The 26,812-nt window shown below is 40.0% G+C and overlaps 1 protein-coding gene and 1 pseudogene across 1 annotated transcript; one reads left to right on the top strand and one right to left on the bottom strand.

Moving 5' to 3' along the window:
* Window positions 1–367: 367 nt before the first annotated feature.
* LOC121446235 (acidic mammalian chitinase-like) lies at window positions 368–26,593 on the bottom strand. Its single transcript, XM_041648712.1, has 11 exons — window positions 26,569–26,593; window positions 25,252–25,281; window positions 24,121–24,322; window positions 22,898–22,954; window positions 22,086–22,251; window positions 19,665–19,789; window positions 19,366–19,489; window positions 18,920–19,105; window positions 17,837–17,956; window positions 17,611–17,752; window positions 368–627 (listed from the first exon to the last, which is right to left on the bottom strand). Exons 1-11 carry the CDS (start codon window positions 26,591–26,593, stop codon window positions 368–370), a joined length of 1,437 nt encoding a protein of 478 aa, XP_041504646.1.
* Window positions 1,535–3,117, top strand: LOC121446217 (annotated as a pseudogene).
* Window positions 26,594–26,812: the final 219 nt, after the last annotated feature.

The raw sequence follows: 26,812 nt of genomic DNA, 5'->3' as shown, positions 1-26,812 counted from the left end.
CGCCCCCTAAGAGGCGGGACTTATCCCTACAACCAAGCTTCAGATGTCTTCCAGAGTCTAAGCTATCATGCACATTATATGGGAGGGAAAAAAAAGTAGTATTCTTGGCAGCAACATGTTATCACACTCCTCTCCTTAATTCCTCTCTCTCTCTCTCTCTCTCTCTCTCTCTCTCTCTCTCTCTCCTCTTTCTCACACATACACAGCTGATATTTTAAATGGAGAAAAGTTTTAAACTAAATCATAAAAATCAAGGAAGCCCATGTTTTGGCAGCTGATTTTATTACATAGCTTTAGATGGAAGCAAATGTCTTTGTCAAGGCATAGCAGAAAGTACAAAAGTTTGAAAAGCAGGACAGAGTCAGGTTCATGGCCAGTTGCAGCAATTACAGCTGGTATCAAAGACAAGGCCTGCCGGACAGTGCTGCAGGTATGTGATTCCGTGGGAGCAGTGCCAGAAGGCATGTCTGTCATTGACCACAGGGTACAGGCCATCAGCTTTGGCAGCACAGAATCCGCTGCCTTCAGAGCTTCCTCCAGAGCTCCCACTCCCACTCCTGCTTCCGCTTCCTGGAGGAGAAGTCACTGGCTCCGTAGGATCAGTGGGCACATCAGGGGCTGTGCAACCTAAAATATAATAATAGAAAGAGTAGAGGGGTGGTCATGTTGTGGCCATAAACTTCAAGTGAAAGTAAAGAAAACTAGGTACATTATTCCCAGTCTGTATTCCTGTAGGGTCTTACCACATTGAGGCAATCATTGCTGCCAGTGTCAGTAGGATATTTGTAGAGGGAACTGTTCTCTCCTGTGTAGCCATCCCAGGAGCCATGGAGGTCATATGTCATGACATGGATTTGATCAAGGTACCTGACAGGTAATAAGATTTAAAATCATTTCTGATAACTGTTTCTCACATCTTTGCCTTCAATAACACCTTTTCCAAAGCAAGTACACAAGCAATGTCTTTTGAGTGCAAGATATCGCTAGACTGACCACCACAGTGCTTTAACAGTTCCCACAGACGTTTGGAATAAGTACATCACTCACTGGGAAAGTTCACGGATCTCATAGCCAGCCTCAATGTTGGAAATGCCAGCAGCTACAGCCACAGTTATCATCAACCTGGGTTGGTTCTCATTAGCCTCCTTCTCAAAAGCTTCATAAATTTTCTATAGAACAAGGCAAGCATATTTGAAGTTAGTTTCAGAGATGTATATATAATAAATACATATTTTCACAGTGTCTTTCTTCTCTAAAGTACTTCAACTATTTTATCTGACATTACTCTATCAATGTCTTAATAATGTCAATAGTACAGATGATATTAATTTTAAAAGTTACAGCTATGCAATATGCATGAGAGTGTGGGAAAGTACTTTGCAGGCTACTGAAACAGAAACACGGACACCAACCCAGGCACAAAATCTTCGAACTACATTCTGTCCTGCTATAAAATATGCTAGGACACTTTTTCACAATGGGTTTGCCGTCAGAATGCAGGTGTTGTGAAAACCACTGCTAATTCAAAGCCAAAATGGGAAAGGAAAAGACTCACGTCAACATCATCTTCATTGGACAGGTTAATTCCGGCAAGTCCACTACAACCGGCCACCTGATCTACAAGAGTGGTGGAATCAACAAATGAACCATCAAGAAGTTTGAGAAGGAGGCTGCCGAGATGGGAAAAGGCTCCTTCAAGAATGCCTGGGTCTTGGACAAACTGAAAGCTGAGCGTGAGCATGGTATCACTATTGGCATCTCCCTGTGGAAGTTTTAGACCAGCAAGTACTATGTTACTATCATTGATGTCCCAGGACACAGAGACTTCATCAAAAACATGATTGCAGGCACATCACAGGCTGACTGTGCTGTCCTGATTGTTGCTGCTGGTGTTGGTGAATTCAAAGCTGGTACTTCCAAGAATGGGCAGACTCGTGAGCATGCACTTCTGGCTTCCACCCTGGGTGTGAAACAGCTAATTGTTGGTGTCAACAAAATGGATTCCACCGAGTCACCCTACAGCCAGAAGAGATACAAGGAAAATGTTAAGGAAGTCAGCGCCTACATTAAGAAAATTGGCTACAACCCTGACACAGTAGCATTTGTGCCGATTTCTGGTTGGAATGGTGACAACACGCTGGAGCCAAGTGCTAATATGCCTTGGTTCAAGGAATGGAAAGTCACTTGCAAAGATGGTAGTTCCAGTGGGACCACCCTGTTGGAAGCTTTGGATTGTATCCTGCCACCAACTCATCCAACTGACAAGCCTCTGCTACTGCCCCTCCGGGATGTCTATAAAATTGGTGTTATTGGGACCGTCCCTGTGGACCAAGTGGACACCGGTGTTTTAAAACCTGGCATGGTGGTGACCTTTGTTCCAGTCAATGTGACAACAGAAGTAAAGTCTGTTGAAATGCACCATGAAGCTTTGAGTGAAGCTCTTCCTGAGGACGTGGGCTTCAATGTGAATAACGTGTCTGTCAAAGATGTTAGACGTGGCAACATTGCTGGTGACAGCAAAAATGACCCACCAATGGGGACTGGAGAGATGGCTCAGCGGTTAAGAGCATTGCCTGTTCTTCTGAAGGTCCTGAGTTCAATTCCCAGCAACCACATGGTGGCTCACAACCATCTGTAATGAGGTCTGGTGCCCTCTTCCGGCATTCATGCAGACAGAATATTGTATACATAATAAATAAATAAATATTTTTTAAAAATAAATGACCCACCAATGGAAGCTGCTGGCTTCACTGTTCAGGTGATTATCCTGAACCACCCAGGCCCCATTAGTGCTGGCTATGCTCCTGTACTAGACTGTCACACAGCTCACATAGCATGCAAGTTTGCTGAGCTTATAGAAATGATTGATCATCGTTCTGGCAAGAAGCTGGAAGATGGTCCAAAATTCTTGGAATCTGGTGATGCAGCCAGTTTTGATATGGTTCCTGGCCAGCCCATGTGTGTCAAGAGCTTCTCTGACTATCCTCCACTGGATCGTTTTGCTGTTCATGACATGAGGCAGACAGTTGCTGTGGTGTCATCAAAGCTGTGGACAAGAAGGCTGCTGGAGCTGGTGAGGTCACCAAGTCTGCCCAGAAAGCTCAGAAGGCTAAATGAATATTACCCCTAACACCTGCCACCCAAGTCTTAATCAGTAGTGGAAGAACTGCTTCAGAATTGTTTGTCTCAATTGGACATTTAAGTTTAATAATATAAGACCAGTTAATGATAACAATGCATCGTAAAATCTTAAGAAGGAAAGGAGATTGTTTTGTGGACCATTTTTTTGTGTGTGTGGCAGTTTTAAGTTATTAGTTTTCAAAATCAGTAAATTTTAATGGAAACAACTTGGCCAAAAATCTGTCACAGAATTTTGAGACCCATTAAAACAAGTTTAATGGAAAAAAATATGCTAGGACAATTATGGCACAGAATTCTGTGAGAAGTCAACCATTTTCTGATTTGACCTAAGGCCCACTTCACAAAAGGCAACTCATACCTGACACTTCTAGGGTGGAAAAGAACCAGAGAATAGATAGCCCTAAGAACTAGGATAAAACAAAACACTAATGATCTATAAATAAAGAAAAAAATACAAATAAAATGACTCCCAATAGTATTCTGCTATAGTCATAGACCATGGCCTTATCTAATCATCATCAAAAAGACTTCTTCTGGCAGCAGATGGGAACAGAGTCAGAGACCCACAGTTAGACATTATACATTGAAAGAGTGTAACTGAGAGGGCTCCATCAAGTCCTTCCCCTCTGAGCTCAGGGAATCCTGCCAAATAAGAGGCAGATTCTTTTGTGTTTTGTTTTGTTTTTTAAAACAGAATTTTTCTGTGTAGCTTTGGCTATCCTGTAACTCATTCTGTAGACCAAGCTGGGCTTAAACTCATGAAAATCTGCCTGAATCTGCCTCCTGATGTCTGGGATTAATGGCATGTGCCACAACCTTCAAGTCTGGCAGAAAGGTTCTAAGATCAAGAGGAGATAGAGGACACCAGGAGACCATGGACTTCTGAATCAACTAAACAAGTACATATAAGCTCATAGAGACTGAAACAACAATCACATGCCCACAGTGGCCTAAAACACATCCTCTTCATATATGACTATTAGTTTAGTATATTGTGGTACTCCTCACTGTGAAAGCAAGTGAGCTGTGATTCTTGAGACTGTGCTTTATACTCTTTACCTACTGTAAGTTTTCCATGTCCAACTTCAATATGGTAGCCTTTCCCTTACATTATTATATCTTATTCTTGTCATGTTTAATTATTATCTTTTAGAAGCCTTTCTTTTTCTGATAAGGACAATAAGGGCATAGGTATTCCTGGGAAGGGAAGTAGGGAAAATGGGAGGAGCAGGGAAAGAGGACACTATAATCTTGATATATTGTAAAATAAAACAATATATTTTCAATAAAAGAAAAATATCTTTATCTATACATATATATATAATTTCTATAGTAGTGGGTTTCCATATGGTTTGTCAAAAAGCCTTTCGTGTAGGCTGTCACTCCCCTTATTCTCTTCTTTATTGGGCCCACCATCTCCTCCCTGACTTAATCCTCCTATTCTATTGTCGTTTTATCTCTTTATAAAACTATATTCAATTTCCTTTCTTTGGAAGAGTGTATCCTCCTGCCTGATCCCTTTTTAATAATGCAACCTCTGTAGCTATTCAGAAAAAACACACACATACAAAGCTTAAAGTCAAAGATCCACATATAAGAGAAAATACGTGATGATTATCCTTTGGGTTTGGGTTACCTGGCTCAGGATAATAGTTTCTAACTCCATCCATTTAGCTGAAAATTTCATTTTTCTTCACAGTTGAATAATACTATAAAATACATATGTGTCATATTTTTATTATATGCTCATCAGTTGATGGATATCTAGGCTGTTTCCCATTTCTGACTATTATGAATAGAATAGCAGTGATCATGGATAAGCAAATATCTCAAAGTAAGATGCAGAGTTCATTGAGTATATACCCATGAGTGATGGACTGGATCTTGAAATAAACTGATTTTCAGCTTAAAATCGGAGAAAATAGTTGAACAAATGCTTTTGTCATATGATAGAGCATCTCTTGGGTATATTCCCAGGAGTGGTATTGCTGGGTCCAAGGGTAGGTTGATCCTGAGTTTCCTGAGGAACCGAAACACTGACTTCCACAGTGGTTGCACAAGATTGCATTCCCACCAGCAATGGATGAGGGTACCCCTTCCTCCACAGCCTCTCCAGCAAAGGCTATCATTGGTGTTTTTGACTTTAGCCATTCTGACAGGTGTAAGATGATATCTCAAAGTTGTTTTGATTTGCATTTCCCTGATTGCTAAGGAAGTTGAGCACGACCTTAAGTGTCTTTTGGCCATTTGAACTTCTTCTGTTGAGAATTCTCTGTTCAGTTCAGTGCCCCATTTTTTAATTGGGTTAATTAGCATTTTAAAGTCTAGTTTCTTGAGTTCTCTATATATTTTGGAGATCAGACCTTTGTCTGTTGCGGGGTTGGTGAAGATCTTCTCCCAGGCAGTAGGTTGCCTTTGTGTCTTAGTGACAGTGTCCTTTGCTTTACAGAAGCTTCTCAGTTTAAGTAGGTCCCATTTATTCAATGTTGCCCTTAATGTCTGTGCTTCTGGGGTTATACATAGGAAGCGATCTCCTGTGCCCATCTGTTGTAGGGTATTTCCCACTTTCTCTTCTATCAGGTTCAGTGTGTTCGGGCTGATATTGAGGTCTTTAATCCATTTGGACTTGAGTTTTGTGCACAGTGATAGATATGGGTCTATTTTCATTCTTCTACAGGTTGACATCCAGTTGTGCCAGCACCATTTGTTGAAGATGCTCTCTTTCTTCCATTGTATACTTTTAGCTCCTTTATTGAAAATGAGGTGTTCATAGGTTTGTGGGATAAAATCCGGGTCTTCTATACTATTCCACTGGTCGACTTCTCTGTTTTTATGCTAGTACCACACTGTTTTCATTATTGTAGCTCTGTAATAGAGTTTGAAGGCAGGGAAGGTAATGCCTCCATAAAATCCTTTATTGTATAGGATTGTCTTGGCTATCCTGGGTTTTTTGTTTTTCCATATAAAGTTGATTATTGTCCTCTCCAGATCTGTGAAGAATTTTGATGGGATCTTGATGGGGATTGCATTGAATCTATAAATTGCCTTTGGTAGAATTGCCATTTTTACTATGTTGATCCTCACAATCCAAGAGCAAGGGAGGTCCATCCATTTTTTGATATCCTCTTCAATTTCTTTCTTCAATGCCTTAAAGTTCTTGTCAAATAGATCTTTCACTTCCTTTGTTAGATTTACCCCATAGCAGTATTATTTGTAATAGCCAGAACCTGGAAACAACCTAGATGCCCTTCAATGGAAAAATGGATGAAGAAAGTACGGAATATATACACACTAGAGTACTACGCTGCGGCAAAAAACAATGACTTCTCGAATTTTGCATGCAAATGGATGGAAATAGAAAACACTATCCTGAGTGAGGTGTCCCAGACCCAAAAAGATGAACATGGGATGTACTCGCTCATAATTGGTTTCTAGCCATAAATAAGGGTAATGGAGTTTACAATAGGTGAACCTAAAGAAGCTAAGTAAGAAGGTGAACCCAAGGAAAAACATATAGTTATCCTCTTGGCTAAGGGAAGTATTCAAAATTGCCGGGGAGAAAATTGGGATCTTGGGGGTGGTGTGGGAGGGGGGTAAGGGAACATGGGGAGAGAAAAGGTAGAAGGGAAGGAGGGGGGGGACTTGGGGAAACAGGAGGATTGGGATAAAGGAAGGGTGGATAGGGGAAAACGGAACCACAATTCTTAGTTAAGGGAGCCACTTTAGGGTGGGCAAGAGACTTGACCCTAGAGGGGCTCCCAGGTGCCCAAGATGAGGTTCCCAGTTAGTTCCTTGGGCAGCTGAGGATAGGGAACCTGAAATGACCCTATCCTATAGCAATAATGACGAATATCTTGCATATCATCATAGAACCTTCATCTGGTGATGGATGGAGATAGAGACAGAGACCCACACTGGAGCACTGGACTGAGCTCCCAAGGTTCCAATGAGGAGCAGAAGGAGGGAGAACATGAGCAAAGAAGTCAGGACCACGAGGGGTGCACCCACCCACTGAGACAGTGGAGCTGATCTACTGGGAGCTCACCAAAGCCAGCTGGACTGTGACCGAAAAAGCATGGGATAAAACTGGACTCTCTGTACATGGCGAACAATGAGGACTGATGAGATGCCAAGGACAATGGCACGGGGTTTTGATCCTACTTAATGTGCTGGCTTTGTGGGAGCCTAGCCAGTTTGGATGTTCACCTTCCTAGATATGGAAGGATGGGGGAGGACCTAGGACTTACCACAGTGCAGGGAACCCGGACTGCTCTGTGGACTGGATAGGGAGGAGGAGAGGAGTGGGGGAGGGGGAGAAGGGTGGTAGGATGGGGAGAAGGGTGGGAGGAGGGGAAGGGAAATGGGAGGCTGGGAGGAGGTGGAAACTTGTTTTTTTGTTTTTGTTTTATTTTCTCCTTTTCTCAATAAAAAAATTTTTAAAAAAAATTGGAGAAAATATCTGCAAACCATATATCTTGCAAAGGATGCTATCCCAAATATATCAAGAACTCATCTCAATAGCAAGAGAACAACCTAATTGTAAAAGGGAGAAGACCCTGAGTAGATGTTTTCAAAAATAATATAAATGTCCTAAAGATATATAAAAATAGATATATAATATAAAAAACTAAAAGAGTATTGAGAGTACAATTTATCAAAAACAGAGTAGATAAATCATTTTGTCAATCATAGCACTTCAATATTAATTGTAACATTATTCTTAATTATTTAAGAAACATAATCACTGCAAATGTCTAGAAAATAATTAAACTTGAAAAATTATGTAATTAATTATGTTATTCAGTCTTTAAAAGAATTAAATCTGCCATTAGTAACAAAATTTCTAATTTGAAGGTATGTTAACTGAAATTAACAAGGCATAGATTAACAAATAATACAAGATCTCACTTATGAGCAGAATCTAAAATATTTGAACTCATAGAAGTAGATGGCAGAATTTTATCTTCTTGCTTTTATTGAAAATAGATTTCATTCTCATACAATATACCCTGATTATTGCTTATCTGCCCTCAACAACTCCCACTCCTCCAGCTTTGTTCTCCACTCTGTCTGTATTCACTTCCTTTCTGACTATTATTAGAAAAGAATAGGCTTCTAAAAGATAGCTTAGCTAGACATGACAAAATAAAATATAATAAAATGAAGAAACAACTGATTCTGAAGTTATAATGTTTAAGCAGGGGAAGAAAGGATTAAAGAAATGTTGGTCAGCAATACAAACTTTGAGTGAGATAGAATGAGTTCAGAGCTTATCTCTACAACAAAGGACCTACAATTCATAGCATTGTATCATATTTTGAAAACCATTTGTATCAACACGAAATCAAAAGAACCTGTGTGTCCAAGGGTCTTGGTCCTGACAATAATGCCTTTATGACTTTGATCATGTGGACCAGCCCATAAATCAAACAGGGAAATATCACAGAAGAGGGGGTAGAAAGAAGCAGAGATGGTGGACTACAGTAAAGGTGTTTTCCAGAAACAACAGACAAGTTGCACATATGAATACACTTCACTGCAGGTGGAACAGCCTGCACAAGACATCCAAGATCTCAAGCCAGACTAAACACCATCACAGAAAGGGAAGGTGGGCATAAGGTCGCATCTCTAGCTGAAGCACTGGTGCCAAATGATAGGTTCTGGGAGAGTTGTGGGACTCCTTATGGGCAAACAAATTTCCAATGGATTCCCACACACTCAAAAATATATGAACTTAGACTAAGTTTAAAACAAAGATGAGGACACTAAAGTTGTATAGGTAGAGAAAGAGAGCATTTGCGGAATACTGAAAAGGTACTGATATGATTTGAATACATTATACAAATTCTCAAAATTAATTTTGAAATAAGTAAAAGGTGGTAGATAGATACATAGATGATAAACGTTGACTTGTTACAGTCAGTTTTGAGGAATATCTTCAAAGAAACTGGGACTTGGCAACAACTGGACCAAATGATACTAATTTAGATATTTACCCCTTTCTTTTACCTGTTTTTGAGGCCATTGAAAGCTTTGTAGAACTCTACATCATTCCATTCTATGGTGGTGATCTCATTGTTCTGCATCCCAGCAAAAGCATAGATCAGGTGAGTACACAGGCAAGGGTCAATGTTATCAGGTGTGAAACTATCCGGGCCTGGCTGATACTGAGCCCAGTTGGAGAAGTAGAATACCAGATTGTAGGCAGACCCTGTGGTGGTCAAAAATAAGGATGATGATCCATTATAGATATCATTTATCTATGATGAATGTTTGGGTTTTGCTTATGCCCCACGGCTTTAATCCTACTGATAATGCTTGGTAAATTAAAGGCTCCTGTGGTCAGAAAAAGAGAGATATACAGTAAAGAGAGATTCAAAGACAAAGAAAATTTCTAAATGGTTTACTGTGTGTTAAAAATATGTGCAAGCTAAAAGTTGAAGTTCTTAAAGTAAGACAAAAAAATGAAGAGAGTTGTTGTGTGTGGTACACACCTTTAATCCCAACACTTGGTAGGCAGAGGGAGATAGACCTCTGTGACTTCAAGGTGTGGTAGCACATGCCTTTAATCCCAATGCCTGGGAGGCAGAGACAGGCAGATCTCTGAGAGTTCAAGGACAGCCTGGTCTACAGAGTTACTTCAGGTCAAAGATACAGAGAACCTATCTCAAAAAGCAAAAAAGTTAAAAGTAAAAATAAACAAAATAGAGGTTAAAATAAAACGAACAAAGATGGAAAATACACAGAGAATCTTGATACTGTATGCTATTATGCTCTCTTTGAATTGTTTGAATGCTGAGGAAGGAGCAACAGATGCTAAAAGATATTTATTTATAAATTCTGCTGAACTAATCCAACATAGATATTTTGATGCCTTGACTTTGAAATTTGGATCTAAGGACATGATACTTTGGAAAGGAGTTTCTTATTTTGTTTTCACAGAGGATGAGACACTGTTCATTTCTTCAATTCCGATTTGGTATGATGGACCACGCCCTCCTGAAGGGTTGCAGTGAACATCTTCAGAAAATTTGCTTAGCTCAACTGCCAACTGAGATGAAACTAGCACACAGTTTATACCATGAAAGACCTAATTAATGACGCCCCCATTCAGCAGGAAGCAGTTTGGAGAGAAAAAACTGTGCCCATGTTCCCAAATATGGTTTATAAACGTCCTTTTAAATTTAAAGGGGGATATGATATAGATATGAATAATTTACATTAGTATAGATTTTGCTTTATTGATAGAGATTTAAGGTCAATTTTGTTATATATATAAGTGTTTCTGATTTTGATTAAGGTATTGTGATTGTGTAGTTTATTTAAATATGTATTGTATAATTAAGAAATAAAGGTTGTTAATGGTTAATCATCAATAATAGTAAAGCTTGTAGTCATGTTAGTTAGATTTTCTAGATATATAGAGATATATATTTAGATAGACATTCTTCATGTCTTTCAAAGATTACAGAATAGGACATTTAATGTTTTAATAACTAAGGACTTTTCATGACAATGAGACACTCTGCTCCTGGCAGCACCAATGTACTTCAAAAAGAAGATGGGCATCGAAGAGGCAACTTATGGAGTTTGATAGCCATTTGGGCAAGAAACTGCTCTTGCCTGGACTATTGCATAAACTGGACACAGAAAACCCATAGAGAGAGGACTACTGAACTTGCCTAAAGGTGAGATGATCTTTTGGGGTTCCTGATTCATGAAAGAGTCTGAGACATTCTGCAGGACACAACAGATAGTGACTGAACTGACTTTGAATTTTCCTGCTTTATGGAAATGTCTGCTGGATACCATGGGCCTGAAGGCTGAAGATGGATGCCCCAACGGTACAGAGGAACTTTGGGTGACTGTCCAGGCAGCGAGATGTCTCTGTCATTTCTAGAGTTGCTTTTTTCTTGTTTGCTTAGGTAGTATTGTATCTTTCTGGAGTCTTTGATGGAATTAAGAATAGTTAGTTATAGTTTTCCTTAGTTATGATAAAGATTATTGTAACTTTTACTTGATAACTGTTTTGTTATATGTAATTTTGCTATGTTAAAGTTAAAGCCTTTTTTTTGTTTAAACAGAAAAAGGGGAAATGATGGAGGAAGGTCATTGGCTAATAAAGGAACTGCCTTGGCCCATTTTATTGGTTAGAAGATAGGTGGGAGGAGTAAACAGAACAGAACGCTGGGAGGAAGAGCAAGTGAGGTCAGACTCCACAGCTCTCCTCTCGGGAGCAGATGCCTGAGAGAGATGCCATGCCCCGCTCCCGGGCAGACACATGCCATGAAGCAAGCCGCCAGGTTAGACATGCTGAACCTTTCCCGGTAAGACCGGTGCTCACAGATTATTAGAGATGGGTTGATCGGGATAACAGAATTAGCCAGTAAGGGCTAGGGCTAAAGGGCCAAGCAGTGTTTAAATGAATACAGTTTGTGTGTTGTTATTTCGGGCATAAGCTAGCCGAGCAGATGGCCGGGGTGCTGGGAACGCAGCCCTTATTACTACAAAGGAGGCACAGAGAAAGCAAAAATCTGAGGTCACAAGCAACAGTTTGTGGCAAATTTTGTCACTGTCTCATCTTTTCTTAATCATTTTATAATATGGTAAACTTTGAACAACTATGCAAAGTGACCACAGCCACATAAAAAAGGAGAAAATGTTTGGTTCCATTAATAGGAGATTCATAGATTTAATCTTGCTTATCAGGATGAGTTATGAAGAACTGGAGATTCAATATCTAATGACTATTACTGTGAATTTTTAATAGAGTAGAATTCAATAAGATGAAAATAAAGGGGAAAATAGCGACACACCTAATTTACTGTTCTGTTGTGTTAAAACACTGACAGAAACTATCTATGGAGAGAAAACAGCTTATTAAAGCTTATATGATACAATGTATCATCAAGGAAGACAAGTTAAGACAAGTTGGGTGTGAATCAAGGGCACGAAAGGAACACTACTTGCAAAATGATACTAAAGGTCTGTATAGTTACCTCTCTAATATAACCCAGAGCCGCTTGCCTAAGGATGCATTGCCCACTTTGGGATGAGTCAGCCCACATCAATCAGTAATTACCAAATTGTCACACAGACCAATTGTATGGTGGTTCTTTCTCAGTTGTGACCTCCTTTTCCTAGATATGTCTAAATCAGAACTAAGTTTAACTGTGCTTGAAAAGCAATATGAATACAATTTTAATATGGACTGCATGCTGAAGAATAGTTGAGAATATCAACTGGGAGTAGAGTAATTTTGCTACAAACCACCATGGAGAAAAGGTAAATGCAGCCTGATGAGTGAATTCAGATCAGTCAAGGCAGTTAGGACTGAAGATGGCGGCTACTTTTAGAATTTCTTCAAGAGGGACTTGTACTCATGAGAATGCCAAGCAGAACTGCCCATCTTAGAGTCCTGAGGTGTAAGTAACATCTTTTTATGCTGGATGCCAGACAAGAGACCTTTTCTGTAAATGTTCTTATTCTGCTCATGTGCCCAGATCAGCAATATTCCTTTCCAGGGTCTCATCCATCATGGCTGTTAAATAGAAGCATGTATGACTTTGGAATCAGTTCATCCCTACTCACTCTCTTGCACCTCTCTAACAATGCACAAATGACATTTCTACATCTACGACAGAATAGAGCAAGTTAAAATTTCAGAGACATGGATTTTCATATCTCATTATATTCAACAGTGTTAGGAAAGATTATTTTGTCCACATAGTGAAGACTAGAGAACCCTAAGAATCCTGGGAAATGGAACAGGTCAAGTTCAGGCCCAGATGCACAATTACAGCTTATACAGCATACAATGTCTTCATCGCACACAGTTCTTCTGGAATGTGATTGTTAGGTCATGCCAGAAGCTACTGCTGTCACTCTTCTTGCGAGTGACAGAATCAACAGTCCTAGAGTGACAGTTCCTAACTATTCCTAGAGCAGTTGCTACTAACAATACATCAGAACAGAGGATCTACAACTGAAATACATACCACAGGGAGCATGGAAGTGAGCTTCTAGTGCCAGCAGCTTCTCCAGAGGAAAAGCGAGTATGTTTGTGCTGTCCAGAAGAGAGATGTGAGCTATGCCTAGAGGAGTCCCTCAGATGAAGGACTTTAAGCTCTGAAGGTAACTTTCTCTTTTGGAAAGACAGGTTGAAGTTAGAATAACATTCAGTTCAATAGATTCTACATGTCGGGTGAGGGTAGACCTCTTGTCATGAAATTTACACAGAACTGTGCATCCAGCCAGCCTCCTGACATCTAAGTGGGCCAAGATCCCAAACTTCCTAGTGTAGGCATCTCAATATTTATAAAAACCTACCTAGTAGGAGTGAAACAGAATGTAAGAAAATTTTTTGAACTCAAATATCCTGACAAGGGAATCATACCCAGAATTTGTGAAAGCCCATAAAACAAAAGGTAAAACTAAGGAGTGAATGGGGGAAGAAGAGGGAGCTAGAAGAAAATGGGAAAGAAATAATAGTTTGTAGGAAGAGACTGCTCTTTTGTTTCCTGGCTGCCCAGACCCAAAATAATCACACAGAAACTATATTAATTACAATAAGTAACTTAAGTGTATTTCTAGCTAGCTACTACATCATAAATTAACCCATTTCTATTATTTTATATTTTACCACAACGCTCATGATTTACTGGTAAGGTTTCTGGTATTTGTGTCCTTCTGCTGTTACATGGCGTCTCTCTAATTCCACTTTATTTCTCCTAGCATTCTTTCTTTCCATAGGCCAAAGCAGAATTATTCATTAACCAATAAAAGTAACACATGTACAAAAGGACTTCCCGTACCAAGAGTTTGGTAAAGGGGGAATAACATCATCAAATAGTAGGAGGTGCTGAAAGGATTTTGAGACCCAAGGAGAGATGAAAGAGTGACCTGGACTTTACTGTTCAGCAAGACATTCAGCTTTGCATATGCTGTGCTGTCTTGTAGTCACTGTGACTCCTTCTGCAGTTTTGTCTCAAACTGAGAGATATAAATGATCCAAGTCTGGGTTACCTCACTCAAGATTGTATTTTCTATTTCCATCCATTTGCATGCAAAATTTGAGAAGTCATTATTTTTTACTGCTGAGTAGTACTCTAATGTGTATATATTCCACACTTTCTTCATCCATTCTTCCATTGAAGAACATCTAGGTTGTTTCCAGGTTCTGGCTATTACAAATAATGCTGCTATGAACATTGTTGAACAAAAATGCCCTTGTCATATGATTGGGCATCTCTTGGGTATATTCCCAAGAGATGAACATGGGATGTACTCAGTCATAATTGGTTTCTAGCCATAAATAAAGGTCAGTGAGTCTATAATTTGATATCCTAAAGAAGCTAAATAAGAAGGTGAACCCAAAGAAAAACATATAGCTATCCTCCTGGGTAGGGGAAGTAGACAAGATTGCCAGGCAAAAAATCAGGATCTTAAGGGTGGGGTGGGAGGGGGGTAAGGGGAGATGGGTAGAGAAAAGTAAGAATGGTAGGATGGGGATAACTTGGGGCAACGGGATGATTGGGATAAAGGAAGGTTGGATAGGGGAGCAGGGAAGCACATATCTTAATTAAGGGAGCCATCTTAGGGTTGGGAAGAGACTTGGACCTAGAGGGGCTTCCAGGTGCCCAAGGTGAGGTCCCCAGTTAGTTCCTGGGGCAGCTGAAGATAGGGAACCTGAAATGATCCTATCCTATAGCCATACGGATGAATATTTTGCATATCACCATAGAACCTTCATCTGGTGATGGATGGAGATAGAGACAGAGACCCACACTGGAGCACTGGACTGAGCTCCCAAAGTCCCAATGAGGAACAGAAGAGGGAGAAGATGAGCAAGGAAGTCGGGACCAAGAGGGGTGCACCCACCCACGGAGACAGTGGAGCTGATCTATTGGGAGCTCACCAAGGCCAGCTGGACTGTGACTGAAAAAGCAGGGGATAAAACCGGACTCTCTGAATATGGCGGACAATGAGGGCTGCTGAGAATTCAAGGACAATGACACTGGGTTTTGATCCTACTACATGTAGGGACTTGAGAGGGAGGGGGAGAGGAGTGGGGGGAGGGGGAGAGGAGTGGGGGGACGGGGAGAGGAGTGGGGGGAGGGGGGAGGAGTGGGGGTCGGGGAGAGGAGTGGGGGGAGGGGGGAGGAATGGGAGGCTGGGAGAAGGCGGAAATTTTTTTTCTCAATAAAAAAAAATGAAATAAAAAAATAAATGATCCAAGTCTTCATTCATCCCTGCACCAACATCAAATGCTTCTTTCCCAATCTCCATCCATTATGAAAAGAATGCTGACAGATAAAAGACCATGAGGTTCATGGCTCTACAGCTTCTTTTTTTATTATTTATTTATTTATTTATTTATTTATTTATTTATTTGGTTTTTCGAGACAGGGTTTCTCTGTGGTTTAGGAGCCTGTCCTGGAACTAGCTCTTGTAGACCAGGCTGGTCTCGAACTCACAGAGATCCGTCTGCCTCTGCCTCCTGAGTGCTGGGATTAAAGGCGTGCGCCACCACCGCCCGGTTTATTTTTTTATTGAGAAAAGGAAAAAAAAGTATCCGCCTCCTCCCAGCCTCCCATTTCCCTCCCCATTCTCCCACCCTTCTCCCCCTCCCCCAAACTCCTCTCCCCCTCCCTTTCCAGTCCATAGAGCAGTCAGGGTTCCCTGCCCTGTGGAAAGTCCAAGGTCCGCCCCCCTCCGTCCATATCTAGGAAGGTGAACAACCAAACTGGCTAGGCTCCCACAAAGCCAGCACATGAAGTAGGGTCAAAACCCCGTGCCATTGTCCTTGGCTTCTCATCAGCCCTCATTGTTTGCCATGTTCAGAGAGTCCGGTTTTATCCCATGATTTTTCAGTCACAGTCCAGCTGGCCTTGGTGAGCTCCCAGTAGATCAGCCCCACTGTCTCAGTGGGTGGGTGCACCCCTCGTGGTCCTGACTTCCTTGCTCATCTCATCTTCTCCCTCCTTCTGCTCCTCATTGGGACCTTGGGAGCTCAGACCAGTGCTCCAGTGTGGGTCTCTGTCTCTATCTCCATCCATCACCAGATAAAGGTTCTATGGTGGTATGCAAGATATTCGTCAGTATTGCTATAGGATAGGGTCATTTCAGGTTGCTTATCCTCAGCTGCCCAAGGGACTAACTGGGGACATCACCATGGGCTCCTGGGATCCACTCTAGGGGCAAGTCTCTTGCCAACCCTAAAAGACACATGTCTTTTAGTATTACAACCCACACAGACACACAGAACTGCTGTTTTCACATGAAAGAAAAAATTCTCCAATTTCTGTCTGTCTGTATGTCTCTCTCTCTCTCTCTCTCTCTCTCTCTCTCTCTCACACACACACACACACACACACACACACACACACACACGGGGAGAAATAAAGACCCATGTTCTGAATGCTGATTTTATTTTAGTAATTTAGGGAAGAGCAAGGGAGCTTTGCAAAAAAACAAAGGATACCATTCTGTTCAGAGTAATGAGAAAAGCTGAAAGGTCAAGCTCATGCCATGTCCCCTCATCACGGGTGGAGTGAGGACAAGGTTCACTTGGGATATGTGCAGGGATTAGATTACATTCAGGCCACACAGGAAGGCATCTTTATTATTCTCTTGTCACAGAAGGCCGAGCATCCACTGGCTCAGTTGTGTTCTTCTCATTTCTACTCCCACTGTCTAGTGGAGCATTTACCAGATGAAGGTCTGGAGCAGAGACCATGCAACCTGAAAGACACAGCACAACAGGATGAGTGGAAACCTTTATATAAAAAAAAACCTTTCCTAGAAGTGAAGTGAGGACAAGATGCACTGGAGAGGAGAGGGGTGATTATCTCGTCTTGCTTACATTCGATCAGAAGATTTCTCTATCATCAGAAGTTGAAAAGAGATGTCATATTGACCCGTGTTCTCATGTGATTGCCTGTCTTTGTATCTTTCTTCAATGACACCCTTTCAATTTAATATGTCTTGCTTTATAAATCATATATGACACTGTGTGCTGATGGAAGCCACTTATATAAAAGCTTCTTATCCAAAAGATCTTGTTACAAACAAAATTTACAAACAAAAATTAAAAGGTCATTCCGGTAAAAGAGCTAAAGTACTCTTAATTCATTTCTGTTCTGTTTCTCCATGAAGAAAGAGTGAGGCAGTGAAGATGGCCTTCACAAGGAAGCAGATACCTATAGTGAGAGTCAGTACAGTTTCTAAATGTTCCTATACATCATGAAATTTAGGAATCTCTGCACATCCCTTTGAATGCTAGAAGTCCAAGAAAGTAGCAAGGAACTTTGGGTACTGGACAGCATCAGGATATTTATCCCACTGGGGATGAGCAATGGGATGAAATGGGAAGATTCTCCCCATGCAAGGGTGACACACATGTCAAGAGTGCCTTTTGCTCAGTGAAGGGACATGCTTGTACTGTTGCAAAACCCTGCTGTCACTTACTTGCACTGGTCACCTTGAGGGCTTCCTTCACTGTAGAGGTCAGAGGGAACTTGCCCTGGTTACAGAAAGAGCCACTGAAGTCATCCATGCCAAGGGCCCAGATCATGGCACCTCCAAAATTGTTCTGCTGAAGCCACTGGGCCTGTTTCAGGAGAGAGGTTAAGAGTCATTTGGATTCTTGCCACTTAATTTTGGGGCCTGTGGTCTTCCAAGGGAATGAACATACCTTGATAAGAAAGCTCTTGACATTGTCATAGCCAACCCACTCATTCCCTTGGTAGGCATAGGGCACTTCCTGGGAGCCTTCCCAGATCTGAGTGGCTCCTTTTGTGAGGAAGGTACAAACCTTTAAAAAGACAAGAGGTCAAATTCTTAAAATATTATGCTAAAAAAAGAAAAATATATTTTGTTTGGTATTCTTTGTGCCTCATTTTAAAATTTGTGTTATTTGTAATTAAAGACATTAAATTACATTTTAAGTGGGGCTGATCAGTGAGGGAAAATTCTCTACAGCTAAACTATATCAAAGGTGAATTTTCTTTCTTTTTATCTCTCTTTTATTTACATTTTGTTTTTTTCCCATTTTTTTGTTTTAGATACAGTCTAGGTCTGTAGCACACAGTACTTTTACACTCTCGCCTCTCCTGCATTTTGGCTTGAAATACGTTTACAGGTGTGAGGCATCACAGTTATCAACACAACTTTTCCCCAAACCTTGGTAAATGAACCCAGTCATTTTCACCAAGAAAAGAGCTGGATCACAGAGGAACACCCAGCTAGTGCTATCTTCAGATGCTCATCTAAGGTTGAGATTTAAGCACTGGATTTAGAGAATCCACATAGTAAGACACATACTTCAATATAACCTTCCTCTGTGCTAATGCAGATACACATCAGTATGTGGTCTGTTACATGAAGAAATAGTATCCAACGTTAAACACTGTATATATATTTTTTTTTGGTTTTTCGAGACAGGGTTTCTCTGTGGTTTTGGAGCCTGTCCTGGAACTAGCTCTTGTAGACCAGGCTGGTCTCGAACTCACAGAGATCTGCCTGCCTCTGCCTCCCGAGTGCTGGGATTAAAGGCGTGCGCCACCACCGCCCGGCCTAACACTGTATATTTGTATGACTGAAGAAGTATAAATTAAAACATTTTATAAATTTGGAAGGACATTTATTAGATCTAGTAAGAACTGGACAGAATGAATGTTCAGATTCAGCTGATTCCAATCTTCCACCCCCTGACACCTGGCTACAGCCCAGTTCTCATCCTGAAACTGAAACAGCACAGGATGGCCAACCTACAGACCTCATAATAGGCCAAGATCCTAGATTCCTGTGTGTAGGGACCTTCAGAGCCAGGGCTTGAGGTTGGGGCACCAATTCCATTGTTAGATGGGTCAGTCAGGGAGAAGGTTTGTGCATATGTTGCAAATCCAACAATAAGCTTCTCAGCTGCAGCTCCATTTTTCACCCAGTACTTCATGATGTAATCCTGAAACACAGCAGACAATTAAAAGTCCCAGACAGCTGCTGAAGACTTGTGGCTGTATATGTTATCTTCCCAATAGCACAAATTCTGTGATTAAAATAATTTTAGAGGTTTTTCAAAAACATATATCTAAATTTATTGTTAATGATTTATGATCAGTAGTTTGGGAAGCAGTGTATGCTTCTAGCTATTTCCTGTATTAATTTACTCATCATTTAGGTTGTCTCTAGTATGGTCTGCATTGCATCTTTTCAGGAACATACCATATTAAGGAAGGCATTGGTGCCAGTGTCAGTTGGGGATTTGTACAAAGGACTGTTTTCTCCGGTGTATCCCTCTTTATAGTCATGAAGATTGTAGTTCATGACTAGGATGTAGTCCAAGAACCTTGAGGAAAAGAGACTCTTAAATAATTTCTGATGAATATTTTCCACACTTATTCAGGAAAAAGACATAATTTCCCAAACTTGTACGCAAAGCATTGGAGCAACAAGACCCCTATGGGTTTGTGTCCTCTGAGTTAATTCCAAGGGATGAAAAAAGAGTAAGAGGGACCACTTACTGGGATAGCTGGGGTATCTCATAGGCAGACTCAATGGTGGAAATGATACCAGCTACTGTAGCAGTGATCATCAGCCTTGGCTTCTTGCTTTCCAGGGATTCTTGCTGAAAAGCTTCAGACATTTCCTACAGAACATTTATGTATACTTCACATTCATTTTGCCTATTCAAATATATTATGGATGTATATATATAATTGTATAATAATTAATAAGATGCTTTTAACATTTTGCCTCTTCTTAACATGATACTGTATCAAAAAATGCATGATATATGACATTAAAATTTGTCAGTTATCTAATAAACATGGATATTAGAAAATCTAACTATGCCCCACCTCAGTGTCTTATCCAGTCACCTACAATGTAGAGTCCGTGTTTCTGGTCAGAGCTTCCCCACCCGTCAGTACTCTGCCCGAGAAATTTCACTAGCAGGCTTTCCTCACAGCCAGTTTTCTATGGTGGAAAAACCTGCTTCTACTTTCTCAGTAGCTCAACTATCTCATAAGGCCAAGATTTTATGGAATGAAATGTACAATTCGCATAACACGAAGAGGAAGTTGGTAAAAAAAATGGTTCATAAGAATAATTAAGTTACAGAGAAAATCAACATGTATTTAGGTCAGCTCTAATAAACAAATTATTTTGATATGCAAATTATTTCCAACCAATTGCTACAGACATTACTATTTAGATCAGTGGTCATTTGTCTAAGAATTTTTACAGGATGGATAGACCAAATAAAATGGGCTTACCACCTCACCTCAAATATTAAACCCCTACATATTGCATTATATGTGCATTGATTTTGTGTAGGTCGAGAAGCAAGGACTAGGAATCATAGCAGTGTCTGGAGGCATGGATCCCTTGAAAACAGAGGAGCTGTGTTTGATGATTAGTGCTATTAAATAAAAGTAACCTAAGGCTGACTTAGTGTCTTACGTTGAAGCTATTCAGAGTGGTTGAAGATCTGGTATTGGTGGTGTGAAAAAGAATCTGTCACTGGAAGCATATCCCATTGGCATAATAGTCTGAGTGAAAACTGAAAGACTAGGAAAATAAATCTAGGAAGTAAAGGTTCTGACTTGCAAGGGGATAGATGTACAAAAGCATCTGTATTCTTAGACTTCACATTATTTATTCATTTTGCTTCCTAATCACCTACTGTTGCTGATACCACCAGTAAAGTAAATTATCTCGGGTTCTTTTGCATGAACTCTTAGTTATTATTTATTCAAGATGTTTTGGGCTTCTGGAGTTATCACACCCAACAGCTTTATGGATATTCATCAATTCTGTTCAAAATCTCCTTGTCTGTGTTAACCATCTTACCTAACATTGTAAGGGTTAAATGATCTCAGCAGGAACATGTAGCTCTCAAACTTTTTTACATGAAAATGCTCCCCTGGTCCTATTGATAATGTCTCTTTTATAGTCTCATGTACCTGACATCCTACCTTTGTGTACAACCCCTGTTTAGTACGGATTTAACTTTTACCTTGTTGACTGACTTCTATGGCTTTCTGTCCTAACATGCCTCCTCAGATTTTTCCATCCTTTATGGTTAATGTCTGAATAAAAACCCAAACATACATATTTCACAATTCTACACTCTCTCTAATCCTTCAACTAATTACATAGAATGGAATAAAAATTCCAAATACTTGAATATACACAAAGTGCCCCATGATCAGAAGCTAGTCATTTTTGCAAACTCACCTTTTCTATCTTACTCCTTTGCTCATGTAGATCCCTATATGTCATCCTCTCCTGACCTAACTGAACACTCCCTGAGTTTGTCAAGACTGAGATCAAGCATCAACATGAGAAGTTTTTTCTCATCCTACCATAGCATAGACTTGGGTAAAAACTAGATGCTGAAATTTTGTCCTCCAGGGACCTTTATCATATCAGTTATCTAAATGAACTTGTAATTGCAACTATGGCTTCAAGATTCCACCCCAGATATACATTACTCAAATCTAATTATGCTCAGTTATCTCAGTTTTGACATAGTCCAAATATTTTCCATATGCCTTGCTTATTAACAACAAACAGTCTCACATAATTGTTCCATGCATTGAACTCTACAATCAGATTGCACTGGTGATTATAACATTCAGTGTCTTTGGGATCTTGGATGAGATATTCTCTACTGTACTTAGTCATTTGTGAAATAAACACTCATGCTTAGGGTTCCTATTTGACAGAAAATGTGAAGATGAATCTTGATTGTTGAAAAGCACGCAGAGTAATACCTAACACATAATAACTTGTTGCAGTAAGGTGTGGTGATATCTAAGGATCTTGGTAAGCCTAATATTCTCAACTCTAAACTCTTCTTAGACTTTGCTCTGCAACACTCCTTAGGAAGGACAGGTTTTGTATCTTCTAGGACTCAAACACTTTATCCTTTTCCTCACCTGCACCAGGACAGTGAAGAGATGCTTGTCCTCAGGAGGGCTTCCAGGAGACCCTGGGTATTGCCAGTCCAAGTTCAGTCCATCAAATCCATACTGGCGTAGGAAGTCAACAACTGATTTGATGAAAGTCTTGCGGAACTCAGGAGTGGACACCATGTATGAAAAACTGAGGAAAACCAAAAAAATAAGGTAAGGCCATGATACAGACACATTGGAATCAAACTCGTGAATAACTCAATTTCTGCCTCTGAGCCCTTCCCCTGGCCTCTCTGATTTCCATCCTGCCTCCTTCCAAAATCATGACTTTTCTCAGACATGGTACCTTAGTATGGTTTTCTTTTTTCTACTCTATATTTCCCGAATTTCCTGTGCTGTTTTTACCAACCAGATATCTGAGCTGTGTTTATTTTTTTTTCAAATGTCTTCCAAATACAGGGAAACTTATAAATCTTCTTATCCATAAGATTCCCTTTTATTTCTCTTCTCCAGAACACAGAAAAATGGAAAGACATTTGTCACACCTCTGTCCACGACAGTTTTAGGAACAGGCTGTTTGAAAGGCACTAACTCACAGCTCAGAGGACGCTGTCCATTCGTATCATTCCAAAATTAAATACATGAAAGCCAGGGTATCCTTTTCAATATCTTCTACTTACTATTTAGGCTCTAGTGAAAGATTTAACTGAATTTCAAAATTCGTGAAATGACATCTTTAATGCCCATGGTAATGTTGTGAAATAACAGAACTCATATAGAATAGAACTAGCTTGTTTTCATATAAATGAACCAGAGACTCTGAACAGAGCACTTACGGGGCAGATCCAGTATTGCTGCCTCCAACTGCCAGGAGAGTTATCATCTCATTGTTCCTTTAAAGAAAAAGTTAAAGATGAGAAATTTTATACTCTGTGGGTCTCTCTTTTTAAAAAAGTTCTGTTATCTGTACTAAGACTCATATTATTTGGTGTTGTCTAACATAATACATCATACTATATGTTAATCACATTACATGACTGAAAGATTTATATATTTATCTATAATATGTACATTATATGCTTTATATATACATACAACAAACTAAATATATTTTAATAAATGCAGTCCAAGCCCCTTATGATATAATCCAATTTTCTTTTTTTTTACTCTTTTAATAGAATTTTAATCCATCTTTTCTGTGATATAAGATAGTACTACCAGACATCTCTAACCTTCAGACTTTTTTTTCCTCTTTTTTTATTTTTAATTAACTTATTTTTTAAAGATTTCTGTCTCTTCCCCGCCACCGCCTCCCATTTCCCTCCCCCTCCCCCAATCAAGCCCCCCTCCCTCCTCAGCCCGAAGAGCAATCAGGGTTCCCTGTCCTGTGGAAAGTCCAAGGAACCCCCACCTCCATCCAGTTCTAGTAAGGTTTCAATTTGATTTTCTGAAAGTAGTAAATTGTCAGGTACTTATATTCCTATAACAAAAAAGTTAAAATTAGCTTCTATTCTCTTCTACAACTAGTTTTGTTTAACTTTCAAATACTGTATACCATAGTAATGTGAAATGTTATCTAAGTCCTTGTCACCTGACAGTTGACTTCTGAGAAAGAGGACCTGAGTTCAATCCCCAGCAACCACATGGTGGCTCACAACTATTTGTAATGAAGTATGGTGCCCTATTCTGACCTGCAGGCATACATGCAGTCAGAACACTTTACATAATAAATAAAAGGTGTTCTCTCTCCCTCCCTCTTTCTCCTAAAAAAACCTCACAAAATGAAAATTGAATAAAGATGGATTCTAGAATACCAAATTAAAAAATTTATCATTGAAATGAATGCATATGGATACATGCCAACCATGTACTGGAACATTCCAGGACATGGACAGGATGCAAATGTTTGTTTTGTTTGGTAAATATATACAGTTTCAGTTAATACAAATGTAAAAAGATGGCATTGTCTGGGATCACACATTAAAAAATTGCTTCTGAGCCACATTTTAGAAGAAGAGACACTATAGACATCAAACAAATAGTTTTTCCCTTCTCTGACCTGTTTTTCAGGGTATGTAAAATTTGGTAGTCAGTCAAGTCACCCATTCTTCTTTGTGTGATTCTGTTGTTCTGAATCTCCGCAAAGGCATAGATGAGGTGAGAACACAGGCAGGGATCAATATCACTAACACTGAAACTGCCCAGTCCTGGCCTGTCCTGGGCCACATTGTTGTAGTAGCACATCAGCTGGTAGGAAGAACCTGTGGAATGTGAAAAGTAAGAACTACAGTATGCGGCAGGTGACAGTGGGGTCTGCTGACTTTTGTTCCTTCCTCTTGCCCTTCTTGTATCTCAGGTACATTTTATCTCTGAGAACCAGATTGTGTGAAGACTCTTGAGCATGAGTCCAGGGTTTCTAACTCATGCACCAGCCTCTCACTGAGTTTTGTTATATAGAGTTGGTAGAGGTCCATGTTCAAAGCTTGCATGAGCATAGGAGCTCATAAGAATTCATGCTCACCATTCCTGAGAAGCTCTACAGTTACCAGTTCCTTAACACTCAGAGGGAAACACTGCTGAGGACATCACAGATGGCTGAACTAAGAGTCATTCCTTGATGATAACCCATCCCTTTCCCTGGTTGGTTTATCTCCTCATACTGTTTTACAAGTACACTAATATGATGGTATGGTGTAGGAGTCCCTTCTGTATGTGTGCTGCTTTCATTGATTAATGAATAAAGAAACTGCCTTGGCCTAGTTGATAGGGCGGAACTTAGGTAGGTGGAGAAAACAGAACTGAATGCTGGGAGGAAGAAGAGCAGAGTCAGAGAAGCCATGGATCCTCCACCTGAGATGGACGCTGGTTAGAATCTCCAGTAAGCCACTGCCACATGGTGATACACAGATTAATGGAGATGGGTTAAACTAATGTGTAAGAGTTAGCCAATAAGAAGTTAGAGCTAATGGCCAAGCAGTGTTTTAATTAATACAGTTTCTGTGTGGTTATTTTGAGTGTAAGCAAGCTGGGCAGCTGGGACAAACAAGTGGCCCCCTTTTCCTGCAACAACGGCATACTTTTAAAAGGACATACAATAAGCAGACATATGTTGTAAAAGTAAATTTGATAACATAAAGCTTATGGGAGGAAAAGACTTTGTCAACAAAATGAGGTAACATCACTAACTTACCCAGCTGGGCATTCAGCAGAAGTGCCAGACCTAGAGAGAGAGAACAAACATGGACTTAGAGGTAGCTGTTGGAATCCTTAGCACTTCTGAGAAGTCTGAACAATTCTACTAGAAGTTGATCAATATTATATAAATAGATCTTCACATCTGTACCAAGGGTGACCTTTTTAATTAACATACATACACTTCCCTCTACTCTTTATGAATTCACAAAACATGCAAAGACACTCCTGTTTCTCCTTCTGTGTCAAAATTGAAGATAAATTTCAGAAATCAACTGTCTATACTAGCAACACATGCTAAAATTTTACAAATTGGTTCTCTTCTGTGACTCAACATTCAGAAATACCCGGCCTGCCAGAACCCTTGGGATCCCAGACTTCCAACACTTAAGGTATACTCAAGCATCAAGCAATACACCCTCTAGATGTGTTTTTTTTTTTGAGTCATCTTTGAAGACTTTTTCCCACAGTTAATATGATGCGAGGAGCCACATATCTGTTATGGGTTTCAAAAACAGTCCTTGAATTTTTTAAAATGGGTTTCACCTTTTATTTTGTTTTTGGCTTTTAACTGGCAATCTCACTATTAGCTCAGGCTTTCCTTCAACATTGAACCTCGTCACTCCTGACAGATGAATGGTAGACATCTGACATCACCATGCCATCAGACCACTTGTACTCTAAATCTCTTATTCATTGAGCTTAGGATCATTTGAATATATTCAGCATTTTAGCAAATTTTGTAAACAAATTTAGAGCAGCTGGTAGATTTTCAATGAAATGGCATAAACAACTACTGACACAATCTCTTTGAATGAATCCATAAAAATTACACTTTTATGTCACCAAAACTACAGCATGTTCAAGGACAAATGAGAAAAACATTCTTCATTGTAAGGGGCAAAGAACGCATGGCTAGCTCTAGCTCCTCCCAATCATTTTCATCTCTGTAGAACTCTAGTTTCAAGACACTAACAGATTCATAAGCACAACTCCAAAGTCAGGCAAGAGGTTAACCAAGAGAAGCAGAGAGAATGATTGGCTGCAGCAAGGAGAAAAGAGCACACACATTGCACATGAGTGAGACTTTCTGCTAGGCCATGGCATTGATATCAAAGAAGAAGTGTCACAATAGCCCATGGTAGAAGAGCAGGAGAAATCCTGGTTAAAAAAGAAGAGAAATTAAATAAGAAAAGATAATCAATTTAATCATAGTAGTACTATACTATGAAATATGCTTCTTGGTTGTCAGATCTTGAGGCAAAAAAAAAAAAACCAGGCAAGATTGAGGCTCTAAATCTGATTACCAACTCACCTGTGATAAGAATGAGCCTTGCCATGGTGCCTTTAGGACTGCCCCAGCACAGCCTCCACTGCCTTTTTATGCATTTGAGAGCCTGCTTATCACAGATTTCAGATGAAAAGTAAACACTTTATGGGTTTTTGTGTGGGTAATCAGTAAATCCAGAGATCTACATACTGACTCAGCTCCTTCAGAATCTTACCACCATTACCTCCTTACCTGCCCTTTATTGAAAAAATGTTATATCTCCTTGCAT

Source organism: Microtus oregoni, unplaced genomic scaffold, assembly GCF_018167655.1.
Source record: "Microtus oregoni isolate MIOR12 unplaced genomic scaffold, Mior012 000000F_ref0000247, whole genome shotgun sequence".
NCBI lineage: Eukaryota > Metazoa > Chordata > Mammalia > Rodentia > Cricetidae > Microtus > Microtus oregoni.
Note: the sequence above shows the minus strand (reverse complement) of the source record. Positions and strands in the feature narration are given on the sequence as shown.

What these genes read in the sequence shown, in the direction of transcription:
- LOC121446235 (XM_041648712.1), bottom strand. Translation starts at nt 26,593, where the DNA reads ATGGCAAGGCTCATTCTTATCACAG. An exon ending in GAGATACCCCAGCTATCCCA is followed by an intron (nt 19,490 to 19,664) that starts GTAAGTGGTCCC and finishes CTTTTCCTCAAG; the next exon opens with GTTCTTGGACTACATCCTAG. An exon ending in CCAATGCCTTCCTTAATATG is followed by an intron (nt 19,106 to 19,365) that starts GTATGTTCCTGA and finishes GCTGTGTTTCAG; the next exon opens with GATTACATCATGAAGTACTG.